Below are 19,195 nucleotides of genomic sequence, written 5' to 3'. Positions count from 1 at the left end.
CTTATTTTGGAGCATGCATTCCCATCCTATCCTCCAAAAAGAGATGGATTCAGGACAACTTTCAGGAACCTGGTGCTGTAAAACCTGGGGCACCTTTTGTTTTGTGGGTAAGTGAAAAGGGGGCATCAAACTCAGGTTTACTGCACCTGGCCCAGCCCAGCGAGGTTTAGGCATGACATCATCCATTGGCAGAGACCCGCCCACCTGCCGCCGCCCCATTGGTCGCAAGCCTGCCGTGTCCCACCCTCCTTCGATTGGCCGTCGTAGCTGTCACTCAGGATGATTGACGGCCCGGGGAGCTCCTGCAGTTGATCAGACTGGGCTCCAAGTTGGGAGTTAAAGGTAGGCGGGCATTGCAGGGACGGATTCTGGGAACCTTATCTCTCTTTTTTTCAATGGGAAGTAGTGGATGAGTGAGAGAACCTTTCTAATTTCTATTTTTATATTGTGGGGGAAGGGGGGGATTTAATTGCATTTGCCTAAAATTCCCCCCTCCCATTTTGCAGATTGCAAGAAGAAATGCAGGGGTAAAGGGAAGAAGAAAGAAGGGGGAGAGTAAAAACTGGAAGCAGGGCGAGAGCTGGAATCCTGGCTCGTAGGATGTGAGTATATAATGCATGCCATTGAGATTATGGGTTGATAAATGGGTGCTTTTTTTCCAGCACGTTTTTATTTAAGGATTACAAGGTTCTTGATGTTTGGGGAGGGAGTTGGAGCTGCTTTCAAGTGAGATTTCTACAGCATTGTCCCTAACATCACGAATTTTTTTCTTGCAATTTTTTCTCTTCAGTTATAACGTGCAGGAGTGTGGGGCCACTTGCTGAAGGGTTGAGGGATGGTCTGTTTCGTGGGTGCATGTGTGTCTGCGTGTTTTGATTTTTTTTCATTGCAATCCTCTTCCCCACCCACCCTCCCCCCATTCCCCTACCTTCCTGACATCCTGCTGAGAGAGATATTCACGACTCTGATTCAGGATGAAGGGTACATTCAGTGATTTGTGGGGCTGGAGATTAATTGCCTTTTTTTCTTTTGCAAGGGGAGGATGAGAGAGAGAGAGAGAGCAAATTCTATCTGTAAAATGCACTTTGTGTTTGATAACTCGTCTATGTAAAGAGCCAATCTGTGTAACTGTGTATGCATCTTTTGGAAATACAAATAGTTTAAGTTTAGAAATAACCAGAATTTATGTAGGGCGCAGATAATCAATGATTTCCCACCCCCTAGATTTTAACTGGATCCCTGTCATGTAAGATCCACTGGGTTTCAGATTCCTTTGGTCCGTGCACCAAAAACAAATCTAGTCCAAAATATGTACGTTTCAGTGATTAGGGAGGGGATGTCTGGTAAAAGAGGAGGGTATTTTATATAGATATCCTGCATTTAAAACGTGATAGTTTTTAAATACCTGCATTTGCTGCACCGCCTTGATTGCTAACACCGCCTGTCAGAGATTTAAATCCATATATCACTGACTTGCTTCCATTACTGGCTGATCAGGATCCGACTGTGCTTTTTTAAAAAAAAATGCAGTGCTTAGATGTACATAAGCATACTTTTTCTTTTTTTAAAAAAAGCTAAATTCATCGCTACTTTCAGAATGCACGGATTTAAATTCATCTCTAGCTAGTCTGTTATCAATGATTATTGGTGCTAATCGCGATTTGTAGGGAGCAATTTATTACCAGTAAGTACATAGCCACGCATGATTCTCTTCAATGCGCTAGGTTTATCATAACTATATTGTACCCCATTGGTATTTGAACGGCGTCTCTGCAGTGATTAACTCGGAAGATAATTGTGATGTGTTGGTCTGCAGACCATAATGATGGATGCCTTTGAGAAACAATTCAGAGTCCTATGAATATAATTTGGAAGGTGACTTGGGTGACAATGTCCAGTTTAGTTTCCCCTGCACTAATTGGAGAAGAATCACTTATGTAACCCCCCTCCAAACACACTCTAGTTGAACCAGTGCAGAATGGGGCCATGTGTATTTGCATTTGTATATCTGACTGCTCACTACCACTTAAATTTGCATTCCTGTGAATACAGTCATTGGATGCTGTTTGATCTGTCAATTTGTTTTGAAATAGAAACTGACAAATGGAGTAATTGAATTTTGAGTCTGGTGAGAAGATTAATTTAAGATTTGAGTTTTTGTTTGAAAGAGGATGGTCATTGAGTTGGACAAAAAGTGTGAGACGAGGCTTTTTCAGATCATGAAAGAGTCAGGCCAAATGGCCAGTTTCTGTGCTGTAAATTGTGTCGTGATTGCTGATTATCCTTCACTGGAAGTGTGATCTTGTCCAGCTTGTAGATTCCTTCATGGATGCTAGCATCAGCCCTCTGCTTTCAGACAAACCTGGGAGTGTGGCTGAACAAAGAGACCTTAGAGTGCAGGTTCATAGTTCCTTGAAAGTGGAGTTGCAGGTGGACAAGATAGTGAAGAAGGTGTTTGTTAGGCTTGATTTTATTGGTCAGTGCATTGAGTATGGGAGTTGGGAGATCATGTTGTGGCTGTACAGGACACTAGTTAGGTCACTTTTGGAATACTGTGTTCAGTCCTGGTCTCCCTGCTATCGGAAAGATGTTGTGAAACATGAAAGGGTTCAGAAAAGATTTACAACGATTTTGCCAGCGTTGGAGGGTTTGAGTTATAGGCAGAGGCTGAATAGGCTGGAGCCTTTCTCCCTGGAGTGTCAGAGGCTGAGGGGGTGACCTTATAGAAGTTTATAAAATCATGAGGGGCATGGATAGGGTGAACAACCAAGATCTTATCTCTAGGGTAGAGGTGTTCAAAACTAGAGGGCATAAGTTTAAGATAGGAGAGGAAAGATTTAGAAGGGACAGAAGGGACAAATACAATATTTAAAAGGTGTCTGGTTGGGTACATGAATAGGAGGGGTTTAGAGGGATATGGCGCAAATGGGACCAGATTAATTTAGGATATTTGGTCAGCATGGACGAGTTGGACCAAAGGATCTGTTTCTGTGCTTAACATCTCTACGACTGACTGCTAATGAAGAGAATGCTCATTGACCACTTATTTGTTGTTGGGAACAGCATCCTTCTTCCCCACCCCCCCACCTCATGAAGGGGATGTCCTAATGGGAATGTCTGAGACATGAACTTGCATCTTCCGAGTCATGAGCTGAGTACTTCAGTACTGTAGCTAATAGCTTTCTCTTCTTTTGGCTCATTTAATGATTAATTCATTCATTTTTAATAAATGTACTAGTCAGCAGTTTTTCCTCTTGTGTAGCATAGTGGTGAACGTGTGCGTGTCTCTCTTCTGGATAACGGACTGAAGTAGCGGGCAAGAGGGTCCTGTCAGGGGCTGAAGATGTAAGGGTGGTATATTGCTATTTGTCTGTCTTCTTGGGCTAGACAAGATTGTATTCTGAGCTGTATCCAAGAACAGACTGCACACTGAGTGAGTTTTAGTGTTATTAACCAACCACTGACACGTAATCCAGGCAAACAATGGACAGTTTGTTCAGTGTGCTGTTAACCAACAATTGTGCAGTGTACTAACTGTGTATGTTTGCAAGACGCTAGGACACTCCTGGATTCTGTAAAAACAACTTGTTTAAGGGATTAAAAATCAGCTATCAGCAATTCATTACTGACAAATTGACAGGGGACAATCTACATTAACGTTCAGTATTCAAGAGCGGCAATTTGGATGGAAATGCTACTCCTATGGTCATTGACCACAGAAGGGTGAGGCCAGATGGCACTTGGAACTGCACTGTTGTCATTAAGACTTTGGCAAAGTGCAATAGTCAGCCTAGGAGGATCTTGCATATATGTTGCACTTTTCAAAATGTATCTTACAGTCATTGCAGTGTAATTACTGTTGTAGGAGAAAGTGAGGTCTGCAGATGCTGGAGATCAGAGCTGGAAATGTGTTGCTGGAAAAGCGCAGCAGGTCAGGCAGCATCCAGGGAACAGGAGAATCGACGTTTCGGGCATAAGCCCTTCTTCAGCCCTTACTGTTGTAATCTAGGAAATGTGGCACACAACAAACTCCCATTAACGACAGTGATAATGGTGAGATAATCTGTTGTGGTGTTGATTGAGGGATAAACATCGCTCAGGACACTAGGGATAACTTGCTTTCTTTGAAACAGAGTCATTTTGGTCTTTTATCGTATCACCTTGTTTTAATGTCACAAGTGAGGCCGAGCCACCCACAAATCAGTTTGCAAGTTGGAACACCATGCAGGATAATATAAAGCAGGCACTCTTAAGTACACGAAATGTACATATAACAGGTCTTTAAAGTTACATCCCATGTAAGATTGTGTTCATAAGTATGAACATTCGTTAATCAGGGACCCCCTGTACCACCTCCAGAGCGACTTTGCAGTGTCAGCCACGATGGTTCAGTGGTTCACACTGCTGCCCCACAGCGCCAGGAACCCGGGTTCAGTTGCACCCTTAGGTAGCTGTCTGTGTGGAGTTTGCTTGTTCTCCCTATGCCTGCATGGGTTTCCTCCCACAGTTCAAAGATGTGCAGGTTAGGTGGACTAACCATGGGAAATTGCTCATGATGTGCAGGCTAGGTGGGTTAGCCATGGGAAATGCAGGGTTACAGGGATAGGGTTGGGGGGATTGGGTATGGAAGGGTTGAAATGGACTTGATGTGCTGAATGGCCTGCTCCCACTGTAGGGATTCTATGATTATAAAACTCTGCTATTGTAAAATCATACAGTACAGAAAAGGTCCTTCCACTAAATCTACAATTTCCACTTCCCTGTACTAGGTCTTGAATGTTATGACATTTCAAGTGCTCATCCAAGTACTACTTAAAAGTTAAGGTTTCCCACCTCAACTAAACTCCCAGGCAGTGCATTCCAGGCCCACATCGTCCTCTGTGTGAAAATGTTTTCTGGAGTTGGCCTTGAACTCAGAATCTTGCAAGTTGTCAGGTGAGACTGCTACCAAGTGAACAACAGATGACTCTCAAGGTAGATTTATTTTATCCTTCATTAAACCCAAAAACTGTTTGTATTAACTTCAAGGATCCTGCTCAATCTCCCACTTCAATTCCAATGCAGGGACTATACCTCAAAGTTGTTAAATTGTATGTAAAGAGGTTTGGAACATGCCAGGGTCATGAAGGATTCTGTATGAATACCACTTTCTTTGCTACAGGCAGAGGATTAAACATGTGGTCCAAGAGGTGAATTTTAAACCAAGGATGGTCAGTTATGTAATGAGGCTGAGGCTTGGGGAGTGCTGGGACAGGTTAGTTGAATGGTTTCCCATCATCATGAAGTAAAGGGAGTTAAGTCAAGGACAAGAATTTGAATGTGAACGAGAACATGATATTGGAGTGCAGTCTATTGAGTGATTTTTGAATTGATGAGCAGAGGGATTGGTTGTCTGAGGGAGCACAGCCAAATGGTAGTGTAGTATAGTTTGTCATAATTCATGTAATTATTCTCACTGAACTGTGAGAGAACACCGAGTGACACAATTATAGGTTTTGTCTTCAAACTTGATATGTGCTCTTGAGATGACTTGTACTGTGTGTTCTTGGCCTCAGATACTCAGTCTAAGGGAATATTGGTACTGCGTGCTCTCTCTTGCCCATCTTCCTCCATCAGCGAAGGGAGAGCCAAAGTACATAATTGACCTGTTGGTGGGCTGCCGAAAATAGCTGGGCTCATGGGAAAGGACTTGCGATGTGGACAACTCAATCCAGTCTCGTGTGAATTAGTAATTTGACCCTTGGGTAGCAAAGTGAGCTAAGCAGAGTCTTCTGGTGATGCTGCTATTTTGCACAATGGGTCAGCTTTAGAACAAGCTGGGCATTTGCACAACAAAGGGCAGATTTAGTGTTCATTCTGATCCACATCTGAGCATCCTTGAGCTGTGCATATCTCTCTCTGTCCCTCTCCCTTTCTCTGATTTTTTTTTCACTCACTTTCGTACCATGCAGCTTATTCTTACAAGGCATACACTTCTTTATGTCCTTTCCCCTCCCACATCCCCAAGCCCTCTTAATGTCACTCTGATACCTTTGATGTTTCTTATTTTTACTTTATTTGTTCGTCAGTGTGGGTGTTGCTTGCTATGCCAATGTTTATTGCCCATCCCTCAGTCACACAGCAAAGGTGCTGGTGAGCTATCTTGGTCAGTAGCTTCATTATTCTTAAATTTGTCCATTGTTTTAGTGCTGTTCATTGTTGAAATATTGATTGTTTTCAGGGTCAAAAATGCCAGGTTGTGGCAATAGAAGTTTTTTAGCATTTTTTTACAACAATCCTTATTAGCATCTTGGTTTTGTAGATCAGTTTCAGCACAAGGTTAGAGAACGAAGCTCCCTCCCACTCACTTAGACTGAAAATAAAGCCTCCTTTATCACTGACCCCAGTTAAACACTCCCCGGACAGGTACAGCACAAGGTTAGGTAGATAGTTCAACTTTCTCTGCACAGCATCACCAAAGTTTCCAGTGAGGATTGGGAGAGTGGTAGTGTGTGTAATTTGCTGATTGTATTGATGAAAGAAGAGATCTATCTACAGTTGCAAGGATCTAATTGTTCCATTTCACTCCACTGGCACCTGTTGCATCCTATTTATAGAATCATACAATCCCTACAGTGCAGATACAGGCCATTTGGCCCACTGAGTCTGCGTGACTCTCCGCACAGAGCATCCCACCTAGATGCACACTTGCCCTGCCATTACTGTAGCCCCATGTCTACCATGGCTAACCCACCGAGCCTGCGCATCCCCGGACACTTTGGGCAGTTTAGCACGGCCAGTTTACCTACCTTGCACATCTTTGGACTGTGGGAGGAAAGCCATGCAGACACTGGGAGAATGTGCAAACTCTACACAGAGTCACCTAAGGCTGGAATTGAACCTGGGTCCATGGCACTGTGAAGCAGCAGTGCCAACCATCATGCCGCCGTATTTATATTTTGAACAAAAAAGCTTGCATTTGTGTAGCCGTTTACAGCCACCAGATAACTTGTAGCACTTTACAGTGAATCGAGTACCTATTGAAATGTGTTCACTGCTTTAGTATCAGAATAGTCAAATTTATGCACAGCAAGTTCCCACTAACAGGAATGTGATCATGATCACTACTATTTTCGAGATACGAATTAAAGAATAAAGATTAGCCAAGGTACTGGGTGCTGTTCTTTGAAGTACTTGACTATGGGGCTTTATCCATTCACCTGGTAGTGGTGGTGGCGGGGGGGTTCTTGCTTTTAATGTCTGATCTAAAAGGTAGTGGCTATAGCAATGCGGCACTCCGAGTGTTGCACTGACTGTAAGCCTTGGTTTCCCTGTTTGAACTGCTGGCATGGGTCCTGAACTCACAACCTTGTGACTCAGAGGTGAGTCTGCTACCCACTGAGCCACGACTGACATAACTGCATTGCATTCTGTCATTTGCTTGTTAATCATCAATTATCGCCTGCCACTTCAGTGCCAATTTCCCTTCTTCCAATTGAATGTAACGAGACATGACATCTGTACAAGTGTGAGGAAAATGACAGTCAAGCACTGCCTTTTCTACTGGCTGACTAGAAGCTTCGTCTTGAGGGTCAAAAGTGAGCTGTAGTCAAACGGCCAGTTGCAACTGATTCACAGGGCTGTGAATGTCTGGATGAGTATTGGCCAATTCCATGGGGGGTTTTCCTCCTAAATATCTCTCCCTTCTAACATGCCTGAAGTAAAAGGTGCTGGTGAGAGGAAGGCCTCCGTAATTCCTGAAGAAGGGCTAATGCCCGAAACGTCGATTCTCCTGTTCCCTAGATGCTGCCTGACCTGCTGCGCTTCTCCAGCAACACATTTCCATCTCCGTAATTCTCAGCTTTGCAGTCTCAGGATAATAGTTTTTTTTAGTAGGATCATAAATTTTATTGGGAATGTAGTGTTGAGGGTACGAGTGGATTATTCACAATTTTATTGAATGGCAGAGCAGGCTGGAAAGACTAAATGGCCTGCTTTTGCACTGAATTGGGGATGTGTGGATTAGGCATGCGAGGGTGCATGTGTTGTGTGTGTACCTGCCTGAGTGCTGGTCTGTGGTATGTGCGTGTGTGGCTCCCATGTGATACATTGTGTGCAGATTGTTAGGTGTCATAGTGTAATCAAAGTGAAGGAAAAGGCATGACCGGAGATTTTGGGAACACTGCTAATTATCACATGGTTACTACACATTATGAGGAAGGAATTTCCAAAGCAAAGAAATCATAAGTTTTTTACAGTAATCTGCTTCCCGCTTAGTGCCTGGTCCTCTTGCAATTTGTATTAGAACATCTGCAGCCGCTTGCAACTGGACAGTGAAGTTAAAAGCTCCATGGAACTGAATTGGAGTCACTTGTGACCAGTATTTGTGACTCTGAACAAACCATGTGTGTTGACTGTATAAGACCACAGACATAGGAGCACAAGCAGGCCATTCAGCTTATTGACTCTGCGCTGCCATTCAATGGTCTCAGTTGTTATCTGCAATGTCAATCTCTTGTTGTAGAGTCGTACAGCGTGGAAACAGACCCTTTGGTTCAACTGGGCAAAAGACCCCTGCAATTCACCCAACCTATGCCCCTCACTCTCTCTTCCTCATAACTGTCAATTCTGCCTCTGATTAGAAAATATCTCTTGTAATATTATTTCCTTTAGGCCATGTGCCCATTGAGGAATATAAACATCGAAGCAAGGTAAGCAGGACAAGGGCAGATGGGTGTTGCGGTTTGCTCAGGAAGTCTGGCTTACTGTGACACCTCCCATCTATACCTGCAAGTTGTAATGGGTCGTGATGGTAGAGTCTCCAAATATTTTCCGTCACACAACTGACCAGAAATCTCGACCAATATCAGAGTCTGCCATTTGTGTGCTTTGGAGGGAAGGTGTACTGTCACTGGATTATTAATCCAGAAACCCAGGCTCCCTTTGTAGATGATGTAATTTAAATTCCAAACCTAGTGATGACCATGAAATCACTGTCAATTATCATAAAAATCCATCTTTTCACTATATCCTGAGGGAAAGAAATCTACAATCTTTACAAAATCTGGCCTACACATGACTCCAGACCCATAGCAATGTGGTTGGCTCTTAACTGTACTCTGGACAATTAGGGAGTTCATCTTCCTCTGTTCCTTCAAGTCCCACTTTGAAATAATTGATTATCTTCACTTCCATCACCCTCATAGGCAGCGAGTTGCATTTTTGTTTTTTAAAAAAAAGGTTCTGCTCTGCCCAAAAACCCTAGTCCCTGTACCATTGGCTAGTGACAGTGTCTTTAGTTGTGTCCCATCATATGTCAATGCTGATGGGATTGAGCTTTTGAGGTGTATGCATAATCCAAAAGACACAGACCTCACTCTCCTGCTGTTGGAGAGAGTTAACAAACCTCACAGATTAACCTGATGTTACATTTAGAGGTGTCTCCTTCTGTGTCTGACTTAATTGACAAATGGAAGTTAGGCGTTGGCTAGCCCCAGTAAGGATGCCAAAAAAAAGGAAATGTTTTCTAAAATTCCTTGGCAGCCAATTCAACTATTGTAAGCTCCCACAAACAGGAATGTGATCGTGACCAGATAATCTGTATTTTAAGATGTTAACTTGAGGGATAATAACCAGGAAAGCAATAAGTGAGAAATAAACAATGGCTCAGGAAGAATCTTCCTGCTCCTTATTGAAATAGTGCCAAGGGATCTTCTACATTCACTTGAGAGGTGTCCAAAGCTGAATCCTCTGACAGTGCAACATTTGGAAGAGGTGATGGCATACTGACATTGTTACTGGAGTAACAACCAAGAGCCCTTGGCTGATATGCTGGGGATGTAGTTTCAAATCCCATCACGGCAGATGGTGAAATTTGAATTCAATAAAAATCTGGAATCCAAAGCTGGCCTAATGACGACCTGATTGTTGTGTAAACACATCGGAATTTACTAATATCCAGTAGGGGAGGAAAACTGTCTTCCTTACTGGACTGGACTGCATGTGATCCAGACCCGTTGCAATGTGTTTGACTCTTAACTGCCCCCTGAAATGACCTGGCAAATCGTTCAGCTCAAGGGCAATTAAAGATGGCCAACAAATGCCAGCTTTGCCAGTGATGCCAACATCCCATGAGCATATTTTTAAAAAACTCTCTCTCTCTCTCTCTCTCTCTCTCTCTCTCTCTCTCTCTCTCTCTCTCTATCCTGCAGTTGTATACTTTGTTGCCTGTTTCATCTACAGCCTGGAGGACACTGTAAATCAAATGATAAAATGAGGTGGCGTGTGGTGACTCATGGCTGTGATTGGCACAGTAAAGGGTCACCCATTGAAAACAGATGAGGAGGAATTTCTTTTCTCAGATGTTCATGAATCTGTGGAATTCTTTACAGTAAGGACTGTCAAGACTGGGCTGCTAAGTATATTCAAAATTGAGATAGATAAGATAGGTTTTTAAACAGTAAGGGATTTGAGGGTTATGAGAATAAGCAGGAAAGTGGATTATCAGATTGGTTAACGTCTCATTGAATGGCAGAGCAGACTTAATGGTGCGAATGGCCTGCTTCTGCTCCTACATCCTTATGGTCTTGTCATCTTGCCCCTGGAAGTATTGCCCCCACCCCATCATGTCTTTTTTGGTGGTGGAGGGAACCATGAACTGCCCACTACTGTAGCATATTGATGTCATCTGGTAGAAACACTGCCATTTAAGTGACCTCTCTCTTAGGATTCCTAGATCTGTCTAAAAAATTTTATAGTCTGGGGACCACTTCTGACCTTGTATCTCACCTAACGTTTATTCTTTCATTTGTTGACAGCTGCTTAGGGCACACCCTCCTAAGATTTTTTTGTTTAGTCATTTACAGAATATAGGGGTGGCTGGCAAGGTCAGCATTTGTTACCCATCCCCAACTCCCCCTCGAGAATCCCCTCCCCAAACCCTACCATTGTGCTCTCTGGTGTCACCAGAGGATGCTCTGAGACTGCTGGTTCAAATCCCACCATGGCTGTTGGTGGAATGTATATTCAGTTCATAAGTCTGGACTGATTTGGAGATGCAGGTGTTGGACTGGGGTGTACAAAGTTACAAATCACACAACACCAGGTCTTAGTCCTGATGAAGGACCGGCGCTCCGAAAGCTGGTGCTTCCAATTAAACCTGTTGGACGAAAACCTGGTGTTGTGATTTGTAACTAAGTCTGGACTAGTCAGTTGATTGTGATGACACACTTCATATGTTGTATTAACCCATCCGGTTAGATGGAAATGTGGCTTACGTGTGACTCTGGCCCACAGCAATAGTTGACTGTTTGAGGACCTTACCAGCGTTGGCCACATCCCATGAAAGAATAAAGATGAATGAAAAACTTGCATCTTCAGCCACTGTAAGATGTTTAACAGAGTGAGGAGCAGTGTTCCCTCTATAGCTGTGCTTCTCTGAAGTTCAGCACACACCGATGGGTGTCCCAATGTGTTGACTTTTGGCTTCAGAGGCCAATGCCATACAGATGATAAAAAATATTGTGGGTATATTGGTGAAGAGTCTTAACAACCTGAAACTTCACACCAAGTCACATAAGGAGTTATCGTGACCAATGGCCGAATGTTTGGCTGAAGATGCAAGTTTTTCTTCATCTTTATTTTTTCATGAGATATTGGCAAGGTCCTCACACAGTCAACTGTTGCTGTGGGGCCAGAATCTCACTTAGGCCACATTTCCTTCTAACCAGATGGGCTTATACAACATATGATGATGTGTGTCATCACAATCCGCTGACTAGTCCAGACTTACAAATTAAATAATCGTAGAGGTCTGCAGCACAGAAAAAGGCCCATCAAGTCTGCACCAGTCAAAAACAACTGCCTAACTATTCTAATTCCATTTTCCAGCACTTACCCCCAAAGCTTTTAATGCCCTACCTTCACAAATTCATGTCTAACCACTATTTCAATGTTTGAGGATTTCTGCACCTACTACCCTTATTGGCGGAGAGTTCCAGACTCCCACCACTCGGAAAATGTTTTTCCTCACATCCCCTCTAAATCTGCTAACCTTCACTGTCAATGGGCATTGACTCCTCCACCAAAGGGCAAAGCATCTTTCTATGCGCACTCCATAATTTCAAAATGCAATTATTTTCAAAGAAGCAAAGGGATTGGAGGGGGCAGAGAATGCTAATGAGGATTTCAGGTGAGTTTGTGAAGAAACTTTGTTTTTTTTTATGAAGATAAAATATTAACCCCTCCCACTCCCTTTTTGTTCTGAAACTGGAGGTAGACAGGACATAAATAGAAATTGCTGGAAAAGCTCAGCAGGTCTGGCATCTGTGGATAGAAATCAAGAGTTAACATTGTGGGTCGAGTGACCGTAGCTCAGGCATGACATAACCTCTCCCTCAGAGACAATTATGTGTTTTAACTCCAGCTTTCCAGGATAATGGGGTTTTCTATGGCCCGGTCCAATCACCACATCCAGTCAGAAGCAATCTATGATCTTGCCAACCACAGTCCGTGAGAGGTAGGGACAAACCCACCAGCCAGTCTCAATGCAATAAAGCCACTAACTGCAGCCTAGTTCATGGGCTAATGAGTGCTATTTCTGTGATATTCTCAAGTTACATATTTGAGTTCCAGTAACTTGTGAAATCATAGAACATCTACCTGTGCTTATTGTTTTGCCTCGGAACATCGAGAATTTCTGATCCTTGAGCATCAACATCCAAAAATTGGGGTAATAGTCTCTTCTCATGAATATTTTTCACCTGATTGTTTCTTCTTTTTTTTTGTTAAATTTTTGTTTTAGCCACTTGGCCTGGGTTTGCTGCATCTCCCCCGCTCCCCTCACGCTCAACCGCTGGGGTCTGATCGTCCTCTCCTCCCTGCACCGCCACTGGCTGCCACCGCATCTCCCGAGGCTTCCAATGGTCTAATTCGGGCAAGATGATGTGCGAAGTGATGCCGACCATTAACGAGGACAACCGACGGGGCTCTCAGTACGGGCCGGATGACGCCAACTTTGAGCAGCTCATGGTGAACATGCTGAACGAGCGCGAGCGGCTGCTCGAGAGCCTGCGCGAGACGCAGGAGAGCTTGGCTGGTGCCCAGCTGCGCCTGCGCGAACTCGGGCACGAGAAGGAGTCGTTGCAGCGCCAGCTCAGCATCGCGCTGCCACAGGTACCAGAATTCCATTCTTCCATTTCTCATTTTTTGAGGTTGCTGGGCAGACCACTGCATGGCCATCAGGTCGAATTCATCTTGCGTTTTGCTTTGACCTCACTTTGAGGTGGATGCCTTCGCTGGTTCTGGTCATGGGTTGTGGGGGCCCTTTGGCACTTGACCCTAATGAGCTCCCAAGGCTATTTCGGAAGCCAGTTAAAAGTTAACCAGGTTGCTATGGGTTTGAAGTCATGTATAGGCCAGACCGGGTAAGGATGGTAGATTTCCTTCCCTATGGACACCAGTGAACCAGATGGTCCCCTAATTATCATAAACAGAAATTGTTGGAAAAGCTCAGCTGGTCTGCCAGTATCCTTGGACTATGGGAGGAAATCAAAGCATCCAGAGGAAACCCACACAGACACAGGGAGAATGTGCAGACCCCACACAGACAGTGTTGAAGATGCGGAGTATTTGTTTAACACCTCTGTGCATCTCCTTATTCCCCGTTATAAATCTCCGTGTCTCAGTGGGAACAGGACCCATGTTTACTTTTGCAAATCATCACCTTTAACCTATTGTAAGCTTTTATAATCTGTTTTTTATTCTCTCACTAAATTACTCAGATTATTGTATTTTTTTTCCCTTGATTATTGTTTTGGCTGCCTTTACTGAATTCAGCTATCCTCCCAGAATGTAGGAAAGGCGTGTGGTCATGACTTTTTATCGGAAGAATCAAAAGGCAGCCTGTTATTTAAATAGAAAGAGGTTCAAAAAAGGTGTGGCATTGTGATCTGCATGTTCTTGTGCATAAAACAGACAAAAAGCATGCAAATGAGGCAAGTAAGTAAGAGGCAGAGGGAATTTTGGTGCAAGGGGTTTTTAAGTTTAAAAATAGGGAAGTCTTATTATAACTATCCATGGTGTTGGTCGGACTATCCAGAAGTATTGTAGACAGTTCTGCTTTCCATGTTTAAGAAAGGATGTGGAGGCAGTGCAAAAGGCATTCATCAGGTTGATTCCTGTGATAAAGGAATTGATTTATCAAGAACAGCTAAACAACTTGGGCGGCACGGTGGCACAGTGGTTAGCACTGCTGCCTCACAGCACCAGAGACCTGGGTTCAATTCCCGCCTCAGGCGACTGACTGTGTGGAGTTTGCACGTTCTCCCCGTGTCTGCGTGGGTTTCCTCCGGGTGCTCCGGTTTCCTCCCACAGTCCAAAGATGTGCAGGGTCAGGTGAATTGGCCATGCTAAATTGCCCGTAGTGTTAGGTAAGGGGTAAATGTAGGGGTATGGGTGGGTTGCGCTTCGGCGGGTCGGTGTGGACTTGTTGGGCCGAAGGGCCTGTTTCCACACTGTAATGTAATCTAATCTAATCTAAACTTAGACTTCTAGTCATGAGAGTTTAGAGAATGAGGGATGACCTTATTGACACATACAAGATTCTGAGAGGGCTTGACAGGGTCAGTGTTGAGAAGATGGTTCCGCTAGTGGGGAAATCTCAAACTAGGGACAGACTTCCAGAATAAGGTGGCACTCATTTAAAGCTGAGATGTGAAGGAATTTCTCTCGGAGAGGGTAGTGACTGTCTGGAATTCTCTTCTATTCCCCCAGAGAGTTGTGGAGGCTACATCATTAAAAGGATTTTAAAGTTGAGGTAAACAGATTCTTGAAATATTGAATTGAGAGCAGTGATGCGCAGGTGGGAAGGAAGAGTTGAGGTCTAGGGCAAATCAGTCATGATCTCATAGAATGGCAGGATAGGCTTCTTGGGCTGAATGGCCTTCTCCTATTTGTGGAGTTCTTATGGAACAATTTATTAGTATGATTAGAAGTTTGTTAATGGACTAAAAACAAGGTGGAAGAATAAACATTTTTCAGTTTGGCAAGCAGTGTAACTAGTTGGGTACCAGAAGGATCAATGCCAAGGGTCCACTACTTATGGTCTAGATCAGTGGTTCAAGTGGAATGACCAAATGTAACCTGTCCAAGTTTGTTGACGTTAAAAATTAGCTGGATGAGTAATCTGGGAGGAGGATGCAAAGAGGCTGCAAAAGATGGCTATGGACAGCGAAAGTGAGTGGGCCAGGATGTTACAGATTGAATGTAATATGGAGATATTCAGTGTGGAAGTAAAAATAGAAAAGCAGAACAGAGGTGAGAGACTAGGAAATGATATTCAGAGGGGCTCCGGTGTCCTTTTTATGAGTCACAGAAAGTTAAACGACAGGTGCAGCAAAGGAAGGTAAATATGTCAGTTTTTTATCACAAAGTGATTAGAATCAAAGAGTCAAACGTTTTACTGCCGCTAATATAAGGCTTAGGAGAGATGATACCGGAAGTAGTGTTCACAGTTTTGATCACCTTACCTTGGAAAGGCCTTACATCTGCACTAACCGCAGATGTATGGGTGGGTGGTTTGTGATTCAGAGAGACACCAACACCAGAGGTTTAATTCCTGCACCAGCTAAGGTGACCATAAAGGTCCCACCTTTTCAACCTCTCTCCTGGCCTGAGGCATGGTGACCCTCTGGTTAAATTCACTACCAGTTGTATCTCTCCCATGAGAGAGCAGCCCTATGGATCCTCTGAGACTGTGGAAACTTTATTTACTGCTTTAGAGGATGAACCCTCAAGTCCAGTCAGCTGATCCCAGTGATGAGGGGTTTGCCCCATCAGGGGAGATTTAGTAGACTTGGCTTTTATTCCCTGGAGTTTGAGAATGAGAAGTGATCTCACTGAAACATTGACAGTTGTGAAACACTGCGCCAGAGTAGTTTCCACTCTATCTCTGGATGGCACTGTCTCCAAATTAACATTGGTCCATTTTGGACTGAGTCAAAATAAATTTCATCACTTCAAGGATGGATCTGTTTTACAGGGCTGTATATACCAAGGCAAGGTTGATATGTTTCTGGGCTTGAAGGGATTGGAGAGATGAGGAGAACAGGGCCGGGAAGTGGCGTTGATGAGAATGTTAATTCTTTATATTGAATAGAAATGGTAAAGTGATGAAAATTGGGCACTGGAAGAGACCAGAAGAAGGGAAGGGTGGAGGGTATTGGGGCTGGAAGAAACTACAGAGATGGGAGGAGGGGTGAACTAGCAGAGGTTGCTATTTGATCAGTATGGCAGATGGGCTAAAGAATGGCAGATGGTTTTCAATGTAGGTAGCTGTAAGGCTATGAATATTGAAACAGGAAACATGAGGCACGTGTGTTGGGTTGGCTGTGACATCTAGATCAGGTTGTCATCTGTGTTGTCAAGGGGATTGTGCTGCCTTGCAACAAGTTCTTGTACAGGCTGAAGAGGTTGGGTAAGGAAGAGGATGCAGATCAGATTTTTGCCTCCCAGATAATAATAATCCTTTTTCTTCCCTCTTGTGCAGCTTCAACAATCTGTCTGTCAAAAGTGGCATCAGTCTTGGTAATTGGCTTCAATGTCAGGCAAGTGTCTATGGCAAGCTGTGCCCTGGATTTCTCCCTGATTTCTTGATGCTGAGGTTCTTTTTAACAGCACACTCCATGGTTGTGGAGACATATAGAGGGTTAACTTTCTGATACCTGTAAACCAGCAATATCTCTCAGGTGTGGAAATGACGGGATGTTTGGTCTTTGCAAATTGCTCCAAATACATCGCATTCTCACTCTGAGGAGTCTCAAGAGCTGAACAGAAATGCCTCATTCGTTATTGGGAGATGAACGGTTGTCAAATTGAGTGAAGCTCCGGTACCTGAAGATGCAGCAGGCAAAATAGTCCATTCAGCCCATCTCTGCTCTGCTGTTCAATTAGATGATGGCTGATCTGACAATTTTCAACTCCCTTTCCTGTCTTTTCCCCATAACCCTCAATTCCCTTCCTGATTAAAAATCTGTCAGTCTCCGCCTTAAGTATACTTAATGACTCAGCATCGACAGATCTCTGTAGTAAAGAATTCCACAGTTTGACTTCTCTCTGAGAGTTGAAAATCCTCCTCAACTCTGTCTTAAATGTGCAGTAGACAGTGGTGTGGTGGCAATACTGTTGGGCTAATAATTCAGAGACTCGGGCTGAAGGTCTGGGGGCAAGGGTTCAATTCCAACCCTAGCAGCTGGTAAAATCTAAACTTGATTAATTGAAAGCAAGTCTCTGTAATAGTGCCTATAAAATTATCATAGGGATCAATCCAATTTGGGGGAATATGGTAATGTTACTGGACTAGTCATGTTCAAGCAAATTTTGCTGTGGAGTCAGAGGTAAAATCCTACCTTGGCAGACTGTGGAGTTTGAATAGATAAATAAGTCTGGAATAAAGCTATTTTTTGTAATAATTACCATGACAGTTATTGTTGTAAAAACCCATCTGGTTCACTAATGCCCTTTATGGAAGGAAATCTATCATTCTTGCCTGCTGTGTGTTTCCAGACCCACAGCAATGGGGTTGACTTTAACTACCCTCTGAAATAGCTGGTCGAGACACTGTTCATGGGCGGATGCTGCTGTTACCAATGACTCCCAAGTACTGTCAGTAAATGTTTTAAAAACTCTTAAATCTTCAGCACCTAATCTAACTTGATGCTTTTCAGCACTTTTGGCAGTGAGATCAAACCAAGTTTTCCTGTTCAGGTGGATGTTACTCCTTTTTCAAATGGTGTCTCAGTTATTCCGACGAATCGGAACAAAACCATGGTTCAGGCGCACTATCGTGCATCTTTTGATCCCAGACCTCAGGAGAAGATGCTATCTCAGGGGATAGAGAGTGAAGTTTCGATGATTCTTGAGGGAGAAGTTGAGCAATGGGCTGAAGCAGCTGAAGGCACCTCCATCAGTAATGGAGCAATGAAAGCTCCCAATCCACAGAAATGGTGGAGGAGAGAGAGAGAGAGAGAGAGAGAGAGATAGAGATTTCTGAGGGTGGTGAGGCTGGAGGAGGTTACAGAGGCAAGGCTGGGTTACACCACCGAGGGTTCTGAACAGAAAAACATAAATTTTAAAAATGATGGCCTGGCTTCACCAGGGGTCAGTGTGAGATTAGGGGTGACAGGAAATGGGATGAGGTGTGTATTTGAATACAGCCATCAGAATTTCAAATGCGTTTAACTGGCCGTTTATCTGTATGTGGGATCTTGCTGTGTATAAACTAGATGTAATGTTTAGTAAATGCCCATCCGTGACTGTACTTCAAATGAATTTGGGCAGACTTTGGGAAAGCTGTGATCTAAATGCTTGCTTTCTTCAAGCTGGAAAAGATGTTGTGTGGTCATTGGATGTTAACAGCTCCCATTGTAGACCAGCTCCTTTTCAATACATCTCGAGGACAATTTTAATTAAAAACCTTAGCTAGTTAGTTTAATCCAGTATTTTGTATCGGAGCTCCTTTACTCTGGAGAGGTGTCTTTTTATTGGTGGAATTTAGGTTTTGGAGGTTTCAGCCGAGCAGAAACAAAAGAACAAAAGGTTGCCTTGCCTGAGTGTTCTGGCTGTCGAACTTGTCATTTTGTAAATAATATCGTGTACAAGTGAGAGAGAGAAAGAGGCTTTTTTTCAAAAGAGCAGAATCAAGCTACCTTGCACCATCATTGACATTAATGCTGTGCACCTTGGGTAAAGTACAATAATTGGCACTTTCTACAAGGCACCTGTTGTTAATCAGGTATGCTGTAGTCATAAAGTTAGAGCACTGAAGGAGATCATTTGAACCCCGTGTCTGTGGTTCTCTCCAAGCTATTCAAGTTGTTCCTTTCCCTCTACCCTGCAAATGTTTTTCTTCTAATACCCTTTTATAGAGTCGTAGAGACGTACAGCATGAAAACAGACCCTTCGGTCCAACTCGTCCATGCTGACCAGATATCACAACCCAATCTAGTCCCACTTGCCATCACTTGGCCCATATCCCTCCAAACCCTTCTTATTCATACACCCATCCAGATGCCTTTTAAATGGTGTCATTGTACCGGCCTCCACCACTTCCTCTGGCAGCTCATTCCATACACACACCACCCTCTGAAAGCAAAAGTTGCCTCTTAGGTACCTTTTATACCTAAACCTATGCCCTCTAGTTCTGGACTTCCCCACCCCA

General features: G+C 43.6%; 1 protein-coding gene across 5 annotated transcripts in view; it reads left to right on the top strand.

Moving 5' to 3' along the window:
* The first annotated feature begins 392 nt into the window (after positions 1–392).
* LOC122542170 (liprin-alpha-3) overlaps positions 393–19,195 on the top strand; it is a 143,136-nt gene continuing 124,333 nt past the window's right edge. For 4 of the 5 annotated variants that reach the window (XM_087978253.1, XM_087978252.1, XM_043679600.2 and 1 more), the window contains exons 1-2: positions 426–602; positions 12,782–13,152. In XM_087978253.1, the coding sequence (XP_087834379.1) occupies positions 12,919–13,152 (234 nt within the window). In that variant the 5' untranslated portion in view covers positions 426–602; positions 12,782–12,918. The other variant, XM_087978251.1, reaches the window with a different exon arrangement.

Source organism: Chiloscyllium plagiosum, unplaced genomic scaffold (assembly GCF_037043375.1).
Source record: "Chiloscyllium plagiosum isolate Xiang-an unplaced genomic scaffold, Cpla_swu_hap1 HiC_scaffold_33, whole genome shotgun sequence".
In the NCBI taxonomy this organism is placed as follows: Eukaryota; Metazoa; Chordata; class Chondrichthyes; order Orectolobiformes; family Hemiscylliidae; genus Chiloscyllium; species Chiloscyllium plagiosum.
This window is presented reverse-complemented; position numbering and strand designations above follow the sequence as displayed.